The 23146-nt window shown below is 39.7% G+C and overlaps 1 protein-coding gene across 1 annotated transcript in view; it reads left to right on the top strand.

Moving 5' to 3' along the window:
- The window catches only part of Tm9sf2 (transmembrane 9 superfamily member 2), a 57043-nt gene that overhangs the window by 17998 nt on the left and 15899 nt on the right, over positions 1-23146 (top strand). The window contains exons 4-11 of the mRNA XM_005374060.2: positions 6173-6300; positions 12307-12436; positions 13387-13511; positions 14661-14772; positions 16025-16104; positions 16971-17079; positions 19154-19286; positions 21356-21475. Coding sequence (XP_005374117.1) covers positions 6173-6300; positions 12307-12436; positions 13387-13511; positions 14661-14772; positions 16025-16104; positions 16971-17079; positions 19154-19286; positions 21356-21475 — 937 coding nt within the window. The remainder of the gene's footprint in view (positions 1-6172; positions 6301-12306; positions 12437-13386; positions 13512-14660; positions 14773-16024; positions 16105-16970; positions 17080-19153; positions 19287-21355; positions 21476-23146) is intronic.

Raw genomic sequence — 23146 nt, 5'->3', positions numbered from 1 at the left:
AGTATAAAATGAAAAGTACATCTCTTCCTCTAGTTCCTCTTTAGTTTCCTGTTGTGCACACAAGCTGATATAAAATTGGATTTATTTATCTATATTTTAATCTATTATCATATACTTTGCATTTTCCCTTTTACTTTAGCTGACCACGTGAGAACCACTCACTTTAATGGCTGTAACTTGACTATGGGTTTTTCTCCCCAGCCCGACAGCTGCTTCTCCTGGCTTCCTGTTCTTGTCGCCCGTGTCTGAGACCTCATGCGTTGCTATCTTGACTCCTTTCTCACTCAGCGTGTGCACGCACACGCACACACATGCACACACACACCACCACCGCTGTGGCGCTTTATGACATGACTGTCTGTGCAGGAAACTCTTGGGCCTGTGTCGCCTCACAAGCCATCTCATTCCCTCCAGCACCTGGACCTGCACTGGAGGCCCTGGAGGGAGAGACATCATGGTGCAAGCCAGATTGCCTCAAGATTATAGTTTCCAACCGTAAATGTGTCATCCTCAAATATTTTAGACTGGTGTTTTCTGTTCTCAAAATGCTAATAATTTTAAATAGTCAAACTTGGAGAGAGGTTTTAATTCCCAAGTAAGGAATTAAGGGACAGGGTAGGCTCTTTTAAGACCAAGGCACAGGAACTCAAAAACTTGGGGCTGAGTTATCCCATTTTTCTTTGCAAACCAGCCATAAATGTATTGAGCAGTATTTTTCACTTCACTTTTTATTCTTTTGTACTTTCTTTTCTTTTCTTTTTTTTCTTTTTTTCGTCTTTTTGAGACAGGGTCTTGCTATGCAGTTCAAGCTGGCCTTGAGCTCACTTTGTAGCCCAGGCTGGTCTCGAATTTGCAATGATCCTCCTGCCTCAGCCTCCCAAGTGCTGGGATTACAGGCGTGCGCCACCATGCCCAGCCCTTGTACTTTATTTTCAAAGATTACTTTTACCTTATTTTAGATTTACTCTTTAGCTGACCACATGAGAACCATTCATTTTAATGGCTGTAACTTGACTCCAGGTTTTTCTCCCCAGCCCAACATCTGCTTCTTCTGGCTTTACAGCAAAAGCAATGGTAACAGTCAGCAACAAAATAAAACTCCAAAACTACTTTGTCATCTTCTGTGTCTGACTTCTGTGTGCATCAGGACAACGAGAGTGTCAGGCATTGTGTGTACTGCATGAAGCAGGGTCCATACTATGTAGGCCCATAATAACTGAAGTCTAACCACTCATTTCCTTCATTCACTTGGCTAACAAGTTGTTGGCTGACTTGTGTGTACCAGACTCTGTTGTAGATGTGGGATATAGCAACGAACAAGGCAAGAATCTCTGCCCCAATGTATCTTCCGTTGTGATGGGGAAAAGGAAGCAGTATAAACACTAACGTTGCAGTGTTATTTACTGAGGAAAAAAATACTGAAAGTAAAGCAGGGAAATTTTGCCACTGTAAATATGCTTACTGAGAAGGTGACATTTAAAAATGTAAATTTAGGGAGTCTCACTGAGAAGGTGACATTTGAAAAAAAGACCTGAAGCAACTAAGGGAGTAAGCCGGGTGAATACCTAGGGGAAGCCGTTCTAGGTGAAGAGACCAGCAAATGCCGGGGTCCCGAGGTGTGAGTTTGCCTGGTGTGTTCAAGGTACAGAAAAAAGTCAGTACAGCTCGAGCAGGTGAGCAACAGAATAGTCAGAGGTGAGGACAAAGAAGTAACAGGACTACTTCATAGAGTGGCTCATAGGCCACTGCAGAGCCTTTTGACTTCTACATCTGAGCAAGGTGGCGAACACTGGATGGCTTTGTGTAGGCTTGGGTTTCACTACAATCACTGTGGCTCCCGTATTGATGATGAACCACAGGAGTGTAAGGAGGAAGCCAGGAGACCAGTTAGATTGCACAGCCTTCCAGATAGGAGTTTGTAGGGGCTGGAGATTTAGCTCAGCGGCACAGCGCCTGCCTGGCAAGTGTGAGGTTATGAGTTCGGTTCCTGGTACTGGGGAAAAAAAAAACCCAAAAACACAGGTAAGAGTTCATGGTGGCTTAGACCTTGGGGATGGAGGGGGGATTGTGAAGGGATCAGAATCTTAGAATCTGGCTGTTTTGAAGGTGGAGCTAGAAGAATTGGCTGAGTGATGTAGCTTGTCAGGTGTGTTTTATAAGGTGAGAAACTGGGAGCAGCAGGTTTAGAAGAAAGGGAAAAGTAGTGGACATGAGGAGAGTGTGATGAGGCGTCCAAGTGGGGATGCTGAAAGAACAGTTACGTATGTGTGTCGAGTTTGGAGAAGGGCTTCGGCGTGGAGATCGAGCAGTTCCTCGTCTCTGTCTCTGTCTGTCTCTCCCCCGTCTTTCTTCCCTCTCCCCCACTCTGTCTTCTCCCCACACATCCCTCTCTCCTTCTAGAGAGAATCATCAGTGTGTAGATGGTGTTTAAAGCCACAAAATGGAGCAGATCCTGAAAGGAGTGGATATAGATGGAGGAAGCAATTCCAAGGTCCAAGCCCTGAAGCACCTAATTAGTATTATAGGCCAGGAGGATGAAGGTATGAGAAGGCAGGAAAGTGAGGAAAGTGTGGTTCCTGGAAACCAGCATAAGAAAGTGTTTCTGGAAGGAGAAATGGGCTAATCTCCCACTGCTAGATCAGGACAGTAGGGACAGAGTTGACCTTGCACGTAGGCTTCAGTGTGAAAGTCGTTGGTGAGAAAGCAGCTGTGGGAGAGTAGCCATGTGGAGAGACAGTGGAAAGACCAGTGGCAGGTGGACGTACAGCTCTACTGAGCACCTGTCTTTGGGAAGAAGGCAAGAGAAAGAGTGCTAGCTGCAGGGTGGCGTAGTGTCAGTGAGAACTTCTGTATATTTTTTTTCCCTCTGGTACCAGGAACCGAACTCACGACCTTGCACTTGCTGGCAGGTGCTGTGATGCTGAGCTAAATCCCCAGCCCCACTTTTATATATCTTTAAGAAGGGTTTGTATGTGGCTGAGGATGTTCCAGTAAAGATGAGAAGAGTGAGGATTCGAGAAAGAGGGATTGCTGAGGAAAGAAGGGATGGGACCAAGTGTCCCCATGGAGAGGTTGGACTCCGTGATTACCTGGAGGACATGATGCTGGAAGGTGACTGGTGACTGCGTCGAATTTGTCAGTGAAGCAGGAAGCATGCTCATCCCCTGAGAGTGACGCAGGCGTCAGTAGGAGGGTGGATCAGAGGACTGCAGAGTGACTGCTGGCACGTTATCCGCCTCTGAGCTAGAGGATGATTTGGAGTTAGAGGAGCTGGGGTGCTCATTTGTTTCTCCAGCTCTTTTCCGCTGTGCTGCTAGAGTTGAATTTAACCAGGTTTGCACTTTGACAAATGGTTACAACAAAGTGAGAGAAGACCAGATGTCGTAAGGACGTCCAAAATTGACCTTAGAATTTGAGCTTGCAAGGAGGGAAGGCAGGCCATCCCCTTCCTTGGGTGAGGACAATAAAGGGACCATAGTGAGGGACAGTAAAAGGACCATAGCATTGATTGGTTTTGGTGTCTTCTTGGAGTTGAGGAGTACTTGAGCTGGTGAGCTGGGAAGACAGGGCAGTACTTGACATTGGAAACTTGACATTGAAATGGCAGAGGAATAAGGGCAGGGAAGGGTGTGCTTTAAAGTATGATGAAGGTTAGCAGAGGGAGAAGGGGTCACAGAACCAAGAGGACAGTTGTCTTAGTTACTTTCTCATCGCCGAGACACAGTACCCAACACAAATGAAAGGAGGAAAGGTTTATTTTAACTCAGTTTTTAGGGGTTTCAGTCCATAGTCAGCTGGCTCTAAGGCAGGGCAGCCCGGCAGAGGAGAAACAGCACCTGGCATAGCAAGCAGGAAGCAGAGCGATAAGAAGGGAGGGAGATAGACATAGACCCTTGAAGGCCGTGCCCTCAGTGGCCCACTTCCCGTGACCAGGCTTCACTTGCCAACGTTAGATTTAGCTGTAAGGAGGTTGAGGGTGGAGGATGGCTTCTGGTGCTGATGACACATGAGTTCCAAAGGGCACAGGAAAGGGGGTCAGGGTCGGGAGGGGTGGAGATGGTGTCCAGAAGGCAGGTGTGTACCCACGTTGGGGTTGAGTAGGAAAGGAAGGAAGCCCCAGAAACTGGACTCTGTGATGATGGTGAAGAGAAATGAGGCCCAGGGGATTAGTCCTGGTGGTCTCCAGGCAGCCAAGGCCGCAGAGCTCTTGCAGGAGCCCACAGTGACTCCCCCAGAATGTGAAGGGATTTGATAGAATTTTTCTACCATTTGCTAAAAGCTAGTGATGTGATGTGTAAGAACAGCTGTCATTTAGTAAACACCTGCTTCTGTCTTTTAGCCTTCTAAGTGCTTTGCACATGTTTCTGGATTTAATCCAACAGTCCTTCATGGCATTGCTAAACCCATTTTACAGATAGTTATTCAAGCTAAGGTAAGCTAGGCAACTTGCCAAGGTCTTATATCAAAATGGAGCTGGCCTTGTAACCAGGCCTGACACTACGTTTATCAAGTATTTGATTTACTCCCTTCCACAGAACTATTCCACGGAGAATTCTAAGCCCACATTGAATAATTCAAGAAAAATTACCAGAAAACATTTTCCTATATAAATTACATGCTTTTTATGTTTTAATTGAATGTATAAAAGTAGAACAGTGGGGGGTTATGTGTTATAAGGAGGATTTTGTTCCCTCGAGAGATAATAATATTTTAAAACCTTTAACAAAACATAGTTTTACTAAATTCATAACCAAAGATAATTTAAACTATTAGAACTTTCCTAAGAAAACATATTACAGGGAGAGGCAATAGGATATCATGACTAAGAGCATTTTCTCGAGCTCAGCTTGCTTTGGCTAAGTCCTGGCTCTGCCGTTTTTTGGTTGTTTGACTTTGTCCTTCCTAGTCTGTCAGTAATGGATGAATATCTTCCCTCATAAGGTTTTTGGGAGAATTACATGAGACTTGACATATTTAAGTACATAGAACATAGGCACTAAGTAAACGTTAACTATTATTAATCCTTTCATCCTTGGTCTTTGTAATTGAACACCGTGGTGACTCCCCTAAACCCACTGGGCCTTGAATCGAGGGTAAGATTTGCCCTTTTGCTGTAACTCATTCGTATTCCCCCCGCCAGTTTGTTTTAAGGTTGGTGACGGTGCCACTGATTCCATAGTGTGTGTACTTTTGCTTTTCCAATTTCTGTTTTTAAAATACGAAGCTCTAAGCTGTGTTTGAAAACACAAGTCTTACTGTATTGCCAGGTAGCAGTGTGGCGAAATTAAACCATTGGCTGGCAGATGGCAGCAGTGGACCACACTTAAACTTGTTCCTGCTAATGACAGCGGGTAGTTTAAGGATGTTTATGATGTACAAAAGATACACAACTTTTTAACACCTGTAGTAAAGTTTCAGTTTATTAAAACTTTTATAGAAATCAATTGTCTACGTATAGCCTTTTGAAAACTAGGCAATAGATTTTTTTAAATGTGTCGCTTTATAAATCAAAATAATGTACTATTGTAGTATATTGTGAACATCATTGCTTTTACATACATGAAACGGGCCCTAGATTTAATTGGAGGAATCTTCAGTTTTAAAGAATTAGCAATTTTTATTTCACTTACATTATTAAATAAAGTCTTGAAAATGAAGGGTCTTTCTACTTGACTAAAGGATCGGGTGTACTGTGATTGCAGACAGCCATGTGCGACTCTTACATCACCCCATTCTGCCTGATTTACTGCTGAATCTCCATCAGGTGGCATTTCAGGAGGCCCTCCATTCTGTTGAATAGTTAGACATTGCTTATTGCTAGAAAGACATCAACTTTAGAGTTCTGAAATGTAACCCTGGGATATTACTATGGAGAAACAGATGTGACATTTTGTTCTACGTGTGGGTTTCTTTTTTTCTTTCTCTTTTTCTTCCAGGTCTCATTTTTGTATAAAAGGTGAGTGGATTGACAATATCGAAAGGAACAACTTAGAAAATGAAAATTTGGAGACAAGTATTTAGAGAAACTAAGGTTGAAATTTAAATGTTTGAGCTATGAAAAGTTTTTAAATGTTTATGGCCAATATTAATGTACTTACATAATACTCTGTGTTATCTTTGTGAAGGACCTGGATATTTTTCTTAAAGTACCTTTCACTTTCTTTTTATACAGTTTACATTTAATGAGGAAAAAACCTGTAACCTTGTTTGTACAAAGACATACAATACAGAGAAAGCTGAAGACAAACAGAAGTTAGATTTCTTGAAAAAAAGCATGTTACTGAATTATCAACATCACTGGTAAGACATGCAGATTTTGGATTTGGGGCTTTTTCCTTTCCAGAATAAAACATCTGTTTCAGCCAGCCATGGTGGCACATGTTTGTAATCTGGGCTCTGGGGAGGCTGAGGCAGGAGGATTGCTGTGAGTTCAAGGCCAACCTGGGCTACATAGTGAGTTCAAGGCCAGCCTGAACTGCCTAGTGAGACCCTGTCTCAAAAAGACCAAAAAGAAAAAAAAAAATTTAAAACAAAAAACCAAAAATAACACATTTATCAAACTAAAAAAAAATACCCTTTAACTATAATTCTTCCCTTCAATCCCCTAATCCTAAACAACTACTAATCTATTTTCTGTCTCTATCAATTTACTTTTCTGAATATTTCATACAAATGGGATCATATGTTGTTTTTTATGACTGCCTCCCCTCCCTTAGTATACTGTTTTTATTTGGGTTTTTTTGTCAAAAGTCAAAAGCAAAAACATCTGTTTCAATGAGTATTTAAATTACTTACTTGGTGGACTGTGTAAAATTTTTTTTTTTTTTTTTGGTTTTTCTCCGGTATCAGGAACCAAACTCACGACCTTGTGCTTGCCAGGCAGGCGCTTTTTGCCGCTGAGCTAAATCCCCAGCCCTGTGTAAAATATAGCAAACTAATTCCTTAATAATAGTAGTATAAAGTAGTAGCTTTTACTTTTCAGAGCATCATTAACATCATTTTTTTTCATAGTAACCATTTTAATTACAGGTGTTAACATATATATTAGCAACATAAAATTCACCTGTTATAAAATGTGTTTCAAGGGGGCTGGGGATTTAGCTCAGCGGCACAGCGCCTGCCTGGCAAGTGCAAGGTCGTGAGTTCAATTCCCGGTACCGGAAAAAAAACAAAAAAAATAAAAAAATTTAAAAAAATAAAATGTGTTTCAAAAATTTAAGAAATATCTGGTACTTCTTTAGTGCATGGACCTAGTACATAGGGTACTTTTAAAGATCAGAGCAAAAGAAAATTTAACTTTTGTTTTATGTTTTATAAATAGCATCTACTTCAAATCAAAATAAAACACATTATTTTGTTTAATATTTCCTACCTTCCCCCTCCCCTACAGTACTGGGGGTTGAGCTCAGGGCCTCGCATATGCTAGCCAGGTACTACCATATGCTAGCCAGGTACTACCATATGCTAGCTGTACTACCAAACTATATCCTCAGCCCAACCATCCCTTATTTTGTAACAATCACATATAACATTAACAAGTTCCTTCCCAACTTGTTTGAAATCAAAAAGCCCTTAAAGCTATCCTAATTTTATTTTCAAAGTTGTGTATACCTGTTACTCAATATTCAAATGTAGAATATTATGAAAGACTCTCAAAATCCACCCTTTCAAGAATGACCATTATGATTCTTCCAGATACTTTTGCTTGCAAGTGTTTGTATTCTGTAGATTCATGGTTTGTGTATGTTTTGCCTGTTTGGGAAGGATAAGGTGCTGGAGGTGATGCCAGGGAGGATTATCTTTTGTCCGGCCCTTGAAACCTGTTTGCCCAGCCCCAGAGAGTATAGGAGCTGTAGACCTCAGTTCAGATCTCACTGTCCTGAAGCCCAGAGACAGTGATTGGAGCTTCTCGTTCCCTTTTGCCTGATCAGCTGCTCTCCCTGTTCCCAGCCATACATGTGGAGCAAAGTGGTCCTGGGACTGGCAGCAGGGCTATGTGATTAGGTAGGGCCTTTCCAGTCAGCACACTTGGGCTATATACACTTGAGCTTCATAGAGATGTGCCCCTTAGACAGGTAGGAGGAGGAGGAAAGGACGCTGTCAGAAACCTGCCTGTTACCGTGTCAGTTGCTTTTCATCTGAGCCCTGGTGCAAATGAACTTGAATGGCCCCTTCATCTCTTCCTGTGTTTGGTTTCTGGTCTAGCAAAAGCTTTTTTCACAAGCTTCAGTGAGAATCAACCAAATTGCTAGATCAGTATAACTTGAGATACAGGTACTTACAGTATAAGTAACTGGAGCTTCCCTTAGTATTTTTCTTTTCCTTCATATTTTTCTTTATGCCCTTGAAAATATTATTTAAGGCTCAAGTCTTACATTGACTTCTCATGTTAGCCCCTGGCACCTCCGTTTACTCTGATAGCAGCCAATTATTGCCTGAGTGAAAAGGATGACTCCTCAGGTCTGTGGGTGGTTTTTGATTTCCTCCCTTCTGTGCCAAGGATGCTGTTCAAGGTCTTGCTCCTAAGGATAATAGAAGCAGCTCTTCCTTAGGAGCCTCTGTCTTAGTTACATTTTGTTTTCTGAGACAAAATACCCCAAAGTTAAAGGAGGCAAAGTTTATTTAGCTCACAGTATGTAGAGTTTCCGTTCAGTTGGCTGGCTCCAAGGCTGGGTGGCATGGCAGAGGGCTGTTGTAGAGGAGAAACAGTTCATGGCAGGCTGAAGGCAGCAAAGCAGTGAATTAGCAAAGAAGCAGCAGCAGCCCTCCCTCTATCCCTTATTCTCTCCAGGGTAGCCCTCATACCCAAGGTCGGATACCCGCATTCCCAGCATCACACACCCTAGACCCAGCCCCTCTCAAAAGCCACACCTATGACCTCACGAAGCTTTGGGGAGACATCTAGACACAAGCCATAACAACCTCCACACAGGAAAATACTTTAGAAATCTTTTTAACAAATTCATGATGCAGTTAACCTACATCCTGTTTTGATGCTAAAATACTTAAAAAAAATAATAATAATTTCAGATAGTTTGCAAAGTTAGAAAGCATTCAGTAGTAAAATTTACAAAGTATATTAGTTGTAAATTTAAAGTATTCTGCTTAAAAAACTGGAAAAGTACTAGTAAGTAGTGATTTTTTGCAATTGAATTAGAAAAATGTATGATTTCAAATCTGAATCATTAAGAAAAATATAAGCCATATCAAAAATACACAGTAGTTCTAGACAAGGGCTTTAGTTTTTTTTATTGGTACATTTTAGGTATACATAATGATCACATTCATCATAGGGAATTTGTACCTGAACATGAAATACCTTGATTCTTCTTTTTTTTCCCATTCCCTTCCCGTTTGGTTCTTGAATTAGCTCAGTACACATTTGGGAAATGTTGATTCACATTGATGAACTTAGATGTCAGAGTTGATGGCAAAGCTGGACATGGTTGTGCGTGCCTATAATCCCAGTGCTCTGGGAGGCTGAGGCAGGGGGATTGCAAATTGGAGGCCAAACTAGATAGCTTAGCAAGACCTTGTCTTGAAATTTTTAAAAAGCGTTGGGAATATAACTCAGTGGAGAGGCTCTGGGTTCAGTCTCTATACCACAAAATAAAAAAAGGTGGGGGGATTAAGGGTACAATTCCAGAAATATACTGCTTCTGTTATAAAGTTTTATTGTGAATGTAGCACATTTTATTTTATCCTTTGCACTAAAGGGAGAGCTTTAGGGAGAGCATAACCATTTTCTAAATTACAAAGTACATTAGTAATGGCCTGTGGAGGACCGTAAGCAATTTAGAAAATATTAAGTAATAAGTAAGAGTCTTCTGCCACTCCCAGCTTTTAAAATCCTATTCCCCGCCCTCAAAGTAGGACTATTATTTCTTACTAGTTTCTAGATTTTCTGTGCATACACAGGTAGGTGTGTCTTTCCTAAATAACATGGCTGAAATACTATACACATTCTGCTGTTTGCTTGTTCCATTTAAGAAAATATTACACACATTTTCTCAGATCAGTTCCCTCTGTAGGTCTGTTTTTACCTCATTCTTTTTCATCGTTGTGACATTTCATTGCATGAATGAACTAGTTTTTCCTCCATAACACTCTAATGATGTGTGAATTCATTATTTTTGTTAGAGAGAAGAATTAATAATAATTTTCTTAATTAAATTCATGAATATTTTTCTTTCTTATTTGGGATATTAGAACATGATTTGAGGATCTTTTGAACTTACTCTGTCAACAGGCTAAACTATTTTGTAGTGTTGCAAGCTGACTAGTGTTTTGATACTAACACGAGCAACTTGAATTCCTTGCCTTTGCCCTCCAGTGTGCGTGCATGCGTGCTTGCGTGCGTGTGTTACTAGAGATTGACCCAGGGCCTTGCGCATACTAGGCAGGTGCCTTAGTGCTAAGCTATACTTCTGATCCTTTATGCATTTTAAAAATAAGAGTATAATTACTCAACTAATTATCAGAGTACATAAAATATTTTTAATCTCATAAGACCCCTGGACTATAGCTTATTGGCCAGAAAGGGGTCTTGAAGATACTTTAGTGTATTCCATCCCAGATTCCCAGCAAATTAGCAAAGAGGACTGATGTTATTTTTAAAAATTCAAAATTCTGCTGGGTAGTATATATTTTTACTCATGTTAAAACCAAATAGGATGATTTAAGTGCCCAGTTTCTTTGTTTTTGGCTAGGACTTTGGTTATTCCCTTCTGAAACTTCTGTAATTTGTTGGGAAAATGTAGTTACTAATAAATGAAGCTTGATTGGTAGCGGTGTTCAGAGTCTATGGAGGGTAGAGAGAAATTCTAGGAAGCAGACCTTCAGGACAAAAAGTTGGGGCCGTTCAGCCTTTATTCTTTTGAGTCTTCTTATTTTCACTGTCAGATTGGAAATAGGATTTAAATTTTTTTGATGTTAGAAATCCAAATAAATACTGCTTCCTAATTTAGGAGGGCAGTAATTAAAAGTGATAGTCTTTAATTTTTCTTTTATTTTAAAGGATTTGTTTTTTTTTACTGCATCCTGCTACCAGACCCAGGCTATTATATCAAGGCACTGTATAAGTAATTGATAAATTTGTTTGCTTTTAAAAAACCCAGAGTACTCCTGAATTCCTTGTTTGGTAACTAGTATTATAATTTTTATGTAATCTCTTTCTCTAGTATGATAGCATAAAGATATTGTATATGGTTTATATGTACTCATTGGTTGAACTGTATTCGCTAAAAAAATTAAAGCAATTAACTGATTCTTTAGGCTTCTGGAAAATCTGAATTATTTATTTTATATAGCATTGTTTTATGCTTCTAATAGTTTATAATCTTTTCATTGGAACTAGTAAGTAGCCTGCTGGCTATCATAATGAGCAACTTAATAAATAGTATAGGTGATTCTAAAATTGAGGGCTTTGGGTATTATTAAATAGCATTTAAATGTGACAAGACATGTTTTATTAGGTCATTAATGTACACCTCAGGTGAATATAAGATCCTAATTTTACTTCCTAAGGCATACATTAATTAACAAATAAAACATGCCCTGGAGTGTCGTCTTACAATTGTGATATAGCTAGTATATTTTGACTAATTTTTTTTATTTTTATCCCACAGTGTGTTCTGAACATAAGGAACTACATCCTTAGACTTTAATGTAGCTGTGCAGTGCTCCAAAATTTTATTCTTCATTTTTACCTTTTTTTAAAGGCTGTTTTTCACTGTAAAGCATCAAAGAGTTGTTCTCTAGAGTTAAAGGAGTATTTCTTTTAGAAATCATTTACAGTTACAATTTTAAGAGACAATACTGTAAATTTCACTTTTTATCTGGCCCTTTGAGCAGTTTCCCATTTTGCAGTTATATTCTGCTTCATTGTTGTTGAATTACTTTAGTAATAGAGTTGCTTCTGTACTATTCAGTAAACTGTTCCCAAAGAATTACATTTTATTCCATTGCACCTATTTAGAACTTTGAGTATTCTTCTCAAGGTAAATTATACTTAGTTGTCTAGATTATACCATTAAATTAGCAATTGCAACAAGTTAATTTATAAAACTCCCCTTTCCTGCAAACATTTATACTTTGAAAGAAGCTGTAAAAATTTTTTTCCTCACTGTGTTCTATCAAATGTTGGCATAATATCAAGTACTTACATCCATCAAAATTCCTTGTGGTTTTTGGAATCCTAGAGCATTCAACCTTTTACATTTTATACAGTATGGACACTGATTTTGGCAGTAGTTTTAGTCATGCTTGGTGGTTCTCTTCTAACTTGACTCTTATTTCTGTGCCTAGGATTGTGGATAATATGCCTGTCACGTGGTGTTACGAGGTTGAAGATAGTCAGAGGTTCTGCAATCCTGGATTTCCTATTGGCTGTTACATTACAGATAAAGGCCGTGCAAAAGATGCCTGTGTTATTAATGTAAGCTTTTGATAAACTCTATGGTGCTGTTAAAGTACGGCTTTCTGTAGAGAATTCATCTTTTACCATGTCAAAAATTGTTACATTCACGGAATGAGTATAGTTCAGATGTTCTGGAGTACAGTTACTTAGCTCTTAAATTGATGCCAGATTAATAATGTATAAATTTAACAGTAGGGGTTAAAACAATTCAAATTCTGTTCAACATTAGATACCTCATGTATGCCCAGTGCTGTGCTAAGGGCTAGGACTTTCTTCTATGACATCATTCTTTTATAAATAAAATACATTAATAGAATAGAGACATTAATATATACAGCAGGTAATATTATTAGGGATATATGTTAAAATAACTTGTGTTTGGCCAGGGATATAGCTCAGTGCTACAGAACCTGCCTGGCAAGCACAAGGTCCTGAGTTCCATTCCCAGGACCAAAAAAAGGAAAAAAAACCTTATGTTTCTCCAAGGTAACCTAATTTACTCTCTTGATGGATATGATCTGATAGAAGTTAGCGTGAAGGTGATCATGAAACTGGTTATACTGGTTAATGCATTTTTGAGAGCTGACCAAGACACTTGAATGACTCAGATTATTGGTTTAATCCAAAATTACAAATTTAAAAAGGAAAAGTGTTTATGCGTAAACTTTGAAATGCTTACAGTATTTTTAAGATTTATTTTGTTTATTTTATGTGAAAAGCTAGAAAGTGTTGTAGATGTTTATTAAATTTTGTGTAAAAATTAAGACTGTAAAAAACATACCTTATACCTTCCCCAAATTAATTTTTGGCTTATAAGGAATTTAAACTCAAAATTTAAAACATTTTCCTGGGAATGGATTAGAATTCTATCCAAGCTTAAATTTTCCTACTTGTAACCAATTTTATTTTTTTATTTTTACTCTCTTGTAGCCAGTTTTCTATCTTTAACTTTAAGCTCTGTTCCACAGTCAGAATTCCACGAGAGAGACACATTTTACATCTTCAACCATGTTGACATCAAAATATACTATCATGTTGTTGAGACGGGATCCATGGGAGCAAGATTAGTGGCTGCTAAACTTGAACCAAAAAGGTAACTATACAGATGAACAGTAAAGCCGAACGTGGTGGCACACGCCTGTAATCCTAGCACTGGGGAGGCTGAGGCAGGAGGATTGTTGTGAGTTCGAGACCAGCCTGGGTCAGCCTGAACTGCATAGCAAGACACTGTCTCAAAAAAGACCAAAAAAAGATAAACAGTAAATAAATGAGTGAAGTACTGCGTAGATCCAAAAGCATATTTTGTCTCAGTTGCTTTTTTCCCTGAGCAGTACTCTGGCATTTCAGTATTGATGGTGACTAAAACTCCCTTTACCATGTGACTTGTTACTGAGTGTTGGTTTGGTCAGACCAACCATAGTTATATCCCTGTCACAGCAGGTGGTCAGGCCAAGGTGCCTTTCTGGTTTTTCATTCAGGAAGTTTTGAGTGTTTCATTTTGTCAGTGTGGGCTAGAGAACATGAGAGCTGGCACAGTGTTTCCCTTCCCAGTAGAAAAGTAGTACTTCTCCCATGTCATGTGACCTTCCTGTGGTCAGAGGCCCCTGGAGCTGTGTGGCACTGTTTTTGAGGCTTCCATGCTGTGTTAGCGTTAGATGCCAGTGTGTGAAGAGCTTTGGAAAGAGCATCTTGTCAGTCGGTTCAAGCTGTTGGCATGAAAGTACGTTACGTTGATGGTATTCTATTCTGCCATGGCTTTTCCTGCCACTGAATTAGCCATTTCCTCACATCACTAATGGTAAAGAAACACTCTCCATAATAAGGTGGCAGTTCATTTAAACTATCTGTATGTTTTTTTCTTTTTAAAGATCATTTAGCTGGGCACCCTAGCACATGCCTGTAGTTCTAGTACTCAGGAGGCTGAGGTAGGCGGATCTTTTGAGCCCTAGGGTTCAAGATCAGCCTTGACAATACAGTGAGATCCTGTCTTAGAAAAAATTAATGGTGTTCTAAGCATAGAGTTTTTGAAAGTTTGTTTACAATTTTGAGTAATGATGTTGTACACTTACAACTAAGCCTATTATTTTTATGAAGTAAATATTTGCTGTTTTAAATGTGATATGTATAATTTTGTTTTTCACTACCAGCAGCATTGTGAAATATGTACAGAATTTCTAACACGTATTTTACCCATTTTGTAAATCACTTTATCAGCATTTTGCCAAAATGTTTCTTCCTGCAGCTTCAAACATACCCATATAGATAAACCAGACTGCTCTGGACCTCCCATGGATATAAATAACAAGGCCTCTGGGGAGATCAAAATTGCCTATACTTATTCTGTTAGTTTCGAGGTGAGTTTGTTTCTATCTTTAATATAATTTAGAAGTTGATTTTAAATTTGTACTACTTAAACTAATTAAAAATACTAATGATTAAGCTTGTCAATTGGATAAGCACTTAATGAGCTGATTTTTAGAATGGTTTCTCAGTGCACTAAGCAACATAATCACTTTTAAAACTAAGTTTTGGTGTAAATGAAACAATAGAGGAAATTGGAGAATTGAGCCCGATTTGTATTATCTTAGGAGATATATAGAAAACAAAGAGTAGAAAACAGGCATAGAAATAGGCATGGTATGAAAATGTTGAAGGCATGTACCAAAAGCATTTGGGGAAATAATGCCATTCTCAGAATCAGGATTTGAGTATGAACATAAATGGAGCGTTTCTGGGTGGCAGAGTTTCATAGGCAATTAACCACAGTAGTGTTTTTATTAGTGGAGAAGTCCCTTAGGAGGAAAGTAAAAGTTTGTTGTGAAAAACTGAGGCAGGATTCTACCTCTGTCCTTTTTTCCTGGTACTGGAGATTGAACCCAAGGCCTTGCATGAGGTGTATCCCCAGGCCTATTTTTTATTTTGAGACAGGGTATTGCTAAGTCATTAAATTGCCCAGCGGGGCTCAGATTTGGCAGTCCTCCTGCTTCAGCCTCCCATAGTACTGAGATTAGAGGCATGTTCACCACACCTGGGTTCCATCTCTATTTTTAAAAAACTATTGTGACTCTCTAATATATTTGTGACATTTAATATCCTTACATAGTTTTTTCTCATATCGTTTTTAATTTTGGAAGCCCAGCAGAGTAGAACCACATATATTTCTAGGCATTAAGAGCCCACTGTGAGATTTGAGGATGCTCAGTGTACCTGAGTTGTGCTTTTGTGGTGTAGTTAGCTGTCCTATAGGAACAGATTAATGAGTAAGTTATTCTACTCAACTATTTTCTGAACAAATTAAATATGGCACTAAATTTTGACATCAAAAATAAATATTTACTGGCTGTAGTTTTAAACAAGATTTTGAAGAGTCCAAGTATGTAGATAATTGTTAGAAACATCCCCACTCATGGATTTATTTGTTTGTTTTGTTTATGTTCAACCTCATCCTGATTTCTACTACACCCGAGCAATCTGAAACTCCCTGGATCTCATGACTAACCTAAGCCCTGACCATTGGAAAGTGCAGGTGCTAATGCAGCGAAAGGATAGCTGTCAAAGGCGACCTGAGGTTCTTAATGTTCAAGGAGTTTTTCTTTCCCCCTCCAGGAAGACAAAAATATCAGATGGGCATCTAGATGGGACTATATTCTGGAATCTATGCCTCACACCCACATTCAGTGGTTCAGGTAAGAGTACACAGTGAGCCTGCTTTGCCTACCTGCTTATTCTGCCTTGTTTGTGTGAACATCTCAGCCACTCTCTCACCCTGCAATGTGTATTCAGGGGTCTGGGCCTGGGTTCACATCTTGGCTTTAAGTCATGAGTTTTTTGTCAAGGCAGGCCACATAGTCCTCAGTTTGTTTATCTGGAAGAGCCGAGCTCATTGGATTGTTCTGAGGATTAAGGAAAATGTGAGATAGTATCTGAGGACATGACTGCCATATACAAGTGCTCAGTAAATAGAAGGTGCTGCTGCTGTTACACTATTGCTATTCTCTCCAAAGCATGACTCAGAACTCTTATCTAGAAACTTGTTCATCCTGCCATTGCTCACCTTTTTTCTGCTTTGCTAACTAATCTTTTTGAAACTCACTAATCTACTGAGCAAACTTTTTCTTCTATATATTTCTGGAGGACCCAGGCCAATCCATTGTTGAGTCCTGTGTGCTGCAGTGGTTTAGACTGACTAGCTATTTAATAATGTTGACCAAAAAATTCCATGTCTAAACACAAGGGCTGGAGGGGTAGCTCGGTGGTAGAGTGCTTGCTTAGCAGGCAGTGAGACCTGAGTTGATCCCCAGCACTGCCGTAGATCAGTGAGTCATCTAAAATCTCAGAACCAGAGCCTGTATTATGATAAGTATGAAAGCTATGTATCTACTAAAGAGAAATGTGGAAGAACACAACTGACTGAATTTGTTGGCTTTTATGTAGTTTTAATTTTGATGAATGCTGTTTTAATGTTACATAGTGAACAGACTTTTTTTTTTTAAACTTTAAACTGTCTTGTACATTAAGCTACAAATGAACCATGGTGTGCTTATTTTTACAGCATAATGAATTCCCTTGTCATTGTTCTCTTCTTATCTGGAATGGTGGCTATGATTATGTTACGGACACTGCATAAAGATATTGCCAGATATAATCAGATGGATTCTACAGTGAGTGGGGACATTTTATCTCATTTTTAGGCTGCCGAAGAGTCTTTATTGCTGCTTCAGAAAAAAATTGAAAGAGGGGCTGGGGATTTAGCTCAGTGGCACAGCACCTGCCTGGCAAGTGCAACATCGTGAGTTCGATTCCCGGTACCGGAAAAAAAAAAAAAAAAAAATTGAAAGAGTAGCTCTAGAATCTACTTTAAAAACAGTGTTCTCAAAAATTATCTTGAGTTTACATTTTCAAGTAAGAAAGTGATATAGCTATACATGGAGTTTGTGAAATGTTAGAGTTGGACAGATGAACTCCCAAGAAAATTTTACTTGTATATGCATTGAATTTTTTAAAATGAATTATAACTAAATTTTTGTCATCTCAAATTTTTGAAATATTTTAAATTAAAAATAATTTTAATGTCCCAAGCTCATTCTCAAACATTTTAAGTTGCATCATGTAATATATTTTAAGCACTATCACAGTTAATTTCTAAATAAAGAAATCCTGAAGCCATTAAGAAATCAGTCAACAGTGCTTGCTTCTGCAGCACATATACTAAATCAGTCAACAACCCAATAAGAATTGTCAGTGCATGAAAAGAAAGTCCATTTTTTAAAAAAGCAATACTTCCTAAATATATGAAAGAATATGAAATATATGAAAGACATCATTCATAATAAGAAAGGCACTGGGTGTGGTGGTGCATGCCTGTAATCCCAGCACTCAGGAGGCTGAGGGAAGAGGATTTTTGCAAGTTCGTGACCAGTGAGCTCAAGGCCAGCCTGAAACTGCATAGCAAGACCCTGTCTCAAAAAGACCAAAAAAAAAAAAAAACCATAAAAAACAAGGCAAAAAAGTACAATGCAATTCTACAATTGTTTGTTCAGTAGTGTCCAGTATTGCCTCACGCTGGGAGAAATTAAAATGTTTGATGTGATCCTGTGTTGGGGGATTGCAGACAAGAATACTTTGCTATGTAGTGTGTGAGAATATGAAGTTTTACAGTTGCAGTAGCAATTTGGCAACATGGGTCCTAATTTATACTATAACTAGCTTGACGCAACAGTTTTATTTTTTAAAATTAATGTGCAAAGGATTTTATTATTTTTATTTTCAAACAATAGGGGCTGGGGATTTAGCTCAGCGGCACAGCGCCTGCCTGGCAAGGGCAAGGTCGTGAGTTCGATTCCTGGTACCGGAAAAAAACCAAAAACAAAAACAAAAAAAACAATATTCTATAGTTGGTAAACAGCAGATTATAAACAACTCAAATACTTAGTAGCAGGGACTGATTTTATAAATAATGATATCCATATTACAGTATACCATATAATCATTAAAAAGAATAGGACAACTCTGTATACACAGAGTGGAAAGGATGGTCAGGTTGTTACTAGGCTCACAGGACTGGGTGGCATATGCCTGTAATCCCTGCTGCTTGGAGGATCACAAGTTCAAGACCAGCCTGGAAAACTTAGTGAGACTTTTTCTTTAAAAAATTTTAGGAATGGCTAAGGAAGTCAGGCATGAAGGTGCACATCTATAATCTCAGCACTTGGGAGGCTGAGCTAGGAGGATCATTGCAAGTTTGAGGACAGCCTGGACTACATAGTGAGACCTTGTCTAAAAAAAAAAAAAGCCAAGGAAAAACCACGTGTATAATCCCAGCCTGTCATTCCAGCCTTTGGGAGGCAGAGATTGAAAGATTCCCTTGAGTTTCAGGCCAGCCTGGGCTATGCAGTGAATATATGGGTAGCCTAGACTACACAGGTAGAATAGCAAGAACTTACCTTGAAAAAAAAAAAAAAAAAAAAAAAGCTAAGGGATGTATCTGAGTGGTAGAACAGTTTACGCGGCATGTACATCGTAGTTAGCTTTCTGTTGCTGCGCGCAACACCCAACACCCACAGTAAAGGAGGAGAGGTTTAATCTGACTCACTTTTGAGGGGGATTCAAAATAGATATTAACATTTATAAGCTTAGAATTTTTTCCTGTCACAGCATATTCAACAGTGAACTCACTTCTCTAGTTGTCATGGTGATGTCATATAACATATTGAATGGATTTCATTCCCTTTTTAGGAGGATGCCCAAGAAGAATTTGGCTGGAAACTAGTTCATGGTGACATATTCCGTCCCCCAAGAAAAGGGATGCTTCTGTCAGTCTTCCTAGGATCCGGGACACAGATTTTAATTATGACTTTTGTGACCTTGTGTAAGTGTCAGGTGAAAATTAAAGAGTAAAAAATACTTTTTGCAAATAAGTATTTAAAAACCAAGTTTGTTAATTGAAATAACTAGGCTAGATTGTTTCTAACTCCCTGCACCTCCGGAAAGACCTAGCCTTTGTCCTGGTGACACTGGGTGGGTCCTTAGAGACCATCTGGAGAGGGTGATGCGGGTTTAGTCTAGTGAGGGGGGGACTGGATCTGGAATCTGGGGCATGTTTGGGGTCGGCAAGGGAGGAGAGAAGCAAAAGTGGGCAGGGCAGGAAGGGTTTTGTAGCTGAGGAGGTTTCATACCTAGGGAGGACTCAGGAAGCCAGATTTCTTTCTTTCACTAGCAGTGTTCAAGAAGTGTTATACACGTACAGACACATGTGCACACATGCTTGCTTGTACCACTGGGACATTTTGAGGGATTTTATTAGGACAGTCTTTTATCTTTTTAAAAATAGACCCTCTTTAGAGGTATTGATCAGCCACTAGGATGGTTCTGAGACTGTGCTCTAGGGATACATTAATCCCAGGTTCTTCTGATTTTTTAAGAAACAAACAAACAAAATTATGAATAGAATTTTCCTCTTTTTCCCTTAGTGACATTTTCCTTTAGTGATAACTAGTATCAATAAGCAGTAACAAATGGTGTTATTGTGAGATCAGAACTGCCTGGCCTTTTAACTTCTTTTTTAATGAAATTTTGTTTTTCTGTTTGAGTGCATATTAAATAGTAATACTATAGTCATTTTCTGTTAATAAAAGAGTTCTAAGTTTTTATAATGAAATTAACCATATAAATGGACCATTTGCAAAAGGACCATTACTTCCAAATGTCTGGCACTGTAGTAAGTTTTGGAGGTACTAATTCAGACCTTCAGGCTCAATTTGAAGTCTAACTAGAATGTAGTGTTCATTTAATCTAACAACCTAAGGAGGCAGAGCTTTGATAGATAGTGCTGGAATTTGAAAGAAGATTAGATTGAAGAGGGTAGTTGAGAGAAGGACTCATAAAAGAGGTTTGGACATGGCCAAAGGATATCACAAAAGTATTGAATGCCAGAGAGCCTAGGTGGACTTAGCCCAGGGTGGACGTTTGAAGATAAAATTCCCCTCTAAAATGTTACCAGAGTCTGTCTTCCCCCACCCAACTGTCTGGCCCTTCTGCTGGAAAGTGACCTTAGGAGGAAGGAAGGTTTCAGAGAGGCTAGGATAGGAAATGATAGGAATCCTTTCCCGTAAGTCCTTAAGTATGAACCTGGTGTTTCAGGACTATTTCTCCAGCCTGGGTTGCAGTAGGGGGTGCATCTCACCTGGAATCCAGACAGATCTTTAAAGCTACCATGGTCTGCCTGCTGGTTGTGACTGTATTGCCAGTCATGTACATACTTGCTCATGTACACACTGGGGAAATAACAGATATTCTCTTGCTGCGGGGATTAGAAGGCTGCTTGAGACTCTTGGCAGTATCCTAGTAGCCTTGCCATTGTGCACATGTCGTAACTTCAAGCCCCCGCTTCAAGTTGGGTATCTGTGTGAGGAGTACATAGGCTTCCTATTCCAGACAGTATGAAGGGCTGTGTAGGCAAGAGCTAGCAAAGCTGACTAATGAGTAAGAGGACAATTTCCCCAAGTGTTGACCAAGTCCTTTGTAATTTCCCTCTTCACTGTGTGATTAGATCTTGTCTCATCTCGTTTTACCTCAGAGGACTTACTATTTTTAAGTGAGATAAAATGGGAGTGCTTTTTATCCACATTAATTTTAAAGGCAGTCATTGGATCTCAACGAACTGAAAGCACTCTCCTTTAGTGTGCCTGGCCAGCCTGCCCAGGCCATAGGACAGATGCGGCTGGGTCCTAGTGAGGGACTGCAGAGTGGACTTCGCCTTACATCAGGCTGTACACTGATGCAGGGTTAAATGTTGCTAAGGTTTGGTATAGCTGAATGCCAAATAGTGTATGTTTTCTTGAAGTTGTATTCATTTTCTTGTTAAGTGAAGGGTTCTATCATTTCACAACCGAGGTAACAAAGTAATAACATTTACACCTTTAATGATTTGTTTTTTAGTTTTTGCCTGCCTGGGGTTTTTGTCCCCTGCCAACCGAGGCGCGCTGATGACATGTGCTGTGGTCCTGTGGGTGCTGCTGGGCACTCCTGCGGGCTACGTTGCCGCCAGATTCTATAAGTGTAAGTAAAAGCTGTTGTGATGGGTGTCGTGTCAGGAATTGGTCTGACTGGTTGGCAGGTGGGAACACTGTGAACAGTAGGTATCGCCGGTATCTGGGATCAGAGAAGCCTGGTTGGTGATGTCTTTTGTTGTATCAGTGAATGATCCTAGGTTTTTGTGTTCAAAGTGCTTAAACAGTATAGATGCTACTTACCCACCACTCCACACTTCCTTTTGTTACAAGCTTTGGTTGAACAGATGGAGCCAATTTAGATGGGCTGTGTTCACGAAAGTGTAGAACGACTGTCAGCTGAAGAAAGTTTGCCACAGATATCGCCGATTTCTTAACTAAACATCCAAGGGTTCTTAATGTATCAGTTTAATTTCTATAAAAGATACGCTATATTTTAAGTGAACTAAGATCTCAGTATTTTAGAGAGCCCTGGAGGAAGTTGCCTTTGTAATTAGTTGCAGTCTTCTGTAGTCATGCTTTCCTGAAGTAAAGTTCAGCCCCCAAAAAGAGTCAGGATGACTGAGATATGTTTACATGGCCTAGAAGCAAGTTGGCAGAGTCAGGATCCCAGGCGGCCCTGGCAGTGATGCTGCAGCTCTCGGTAATTTGGGGTTTGCAGTGTTGCCCTCCTAAGGTCTTCTCAATAGGAGGAAGATTTGAGGTGAAACACGGAAGGGTTACACCGGCTGCCTTTAAGTTGGGTAAGGGAGTCTTGGCCTAACACAGGAGTACAGGTGAGACTTTGCCCAGACCTGTTCTGAGCACCTGAAGTCCTATGTATGTGTCTGTGCATCTTCTGCAAGTTTTGTCAAGTTCTTGTTTTTCTTTTCCTCTTTACTACAGGATGTGGGATTAGACTGGTTATTGCATCTTAACACACGGTATATGGTCAGGCCCCTGCCTGCCGTGCTGGCCTCGTTTTATTCCTCCTCCCCTGTCACGGTCGCAGGCACACTGACTTCCGTAGCCGTAGCTGCGCAGTCCGGGCTGTGCCCCTCATGCTGCTGTCCCATCCCACCCCTCCGCCAGACCCCGCCGCTCACCCTGCCACCCTCAGGTCTCAACCTCATGAAGTAGCTTGCCAGTGAGGCAGAGTTCAGAGAGCTGCTGTCACACAGCCCTGTCAGCAAAGTGCCTTGCTGTATAGAAGCATTTCTAGTGCTTAAAAAATACTTCAATTTTGGAGTTGGATTAAGCCCAGAATTAATAATTTCTTAAATCCCCTTTAGTCACACGGTGAATTCATATCACATATAATAGGGCATGTGTGTGTATGTATGATTTTCTTTGAGGGCAAGTGATACTTAAACTTGCTCATAAATCATGCTAAGACTTTTTTAAAAATTAAAGCTGTTCTCATCTGAGCTGCTTCCATGTCCAAATTTTAAACTGGGAACAGGGTAATACTTTCATATTGGACTATTTCCGTATGTGATTGTTTTAATTGAGGTGGGAACTAGGAGAGCGGCAAAAGAGAATAAAAAGTTGATAAGCAAGGCTGTTTTGTCAGAAGACCATGTCCACCCCTTTTAGTTGCCTGGTGTGACACCCTCATCTCCCCAACCTCACCAGAAACCGTCGTTCTAGGAGACCCTGAAGATGCCAGCCACCTGTGGGAATTTAAACATGTTGAACGGCACACTCAAGGGTTCCTGGCCTCACAGTGGATTCTGACGCT

The sequence above is a fragment of the Chinchilla lanigera genome, unplaced genomic scaffold, assembly GCF_000276665.1.
Source record: "Chinchilla lanigera isolate Chin_1 unplaced genomic scaffold, ChiLan1.0 scaffold00003, whole genome shotgun sequence".
Taxonomy (NCBI): Eukaryota; Metazoa; Chordata; class Mammalia; order Rodentia; family Chinchillidae; genus Chinchilla; species Chinchilla lanigera.
The sequence above is the reverse complement of the archived record's forward strand: the minus strand, read 5'-3'. Positions and strand labels throughout refer to the sequence as shown.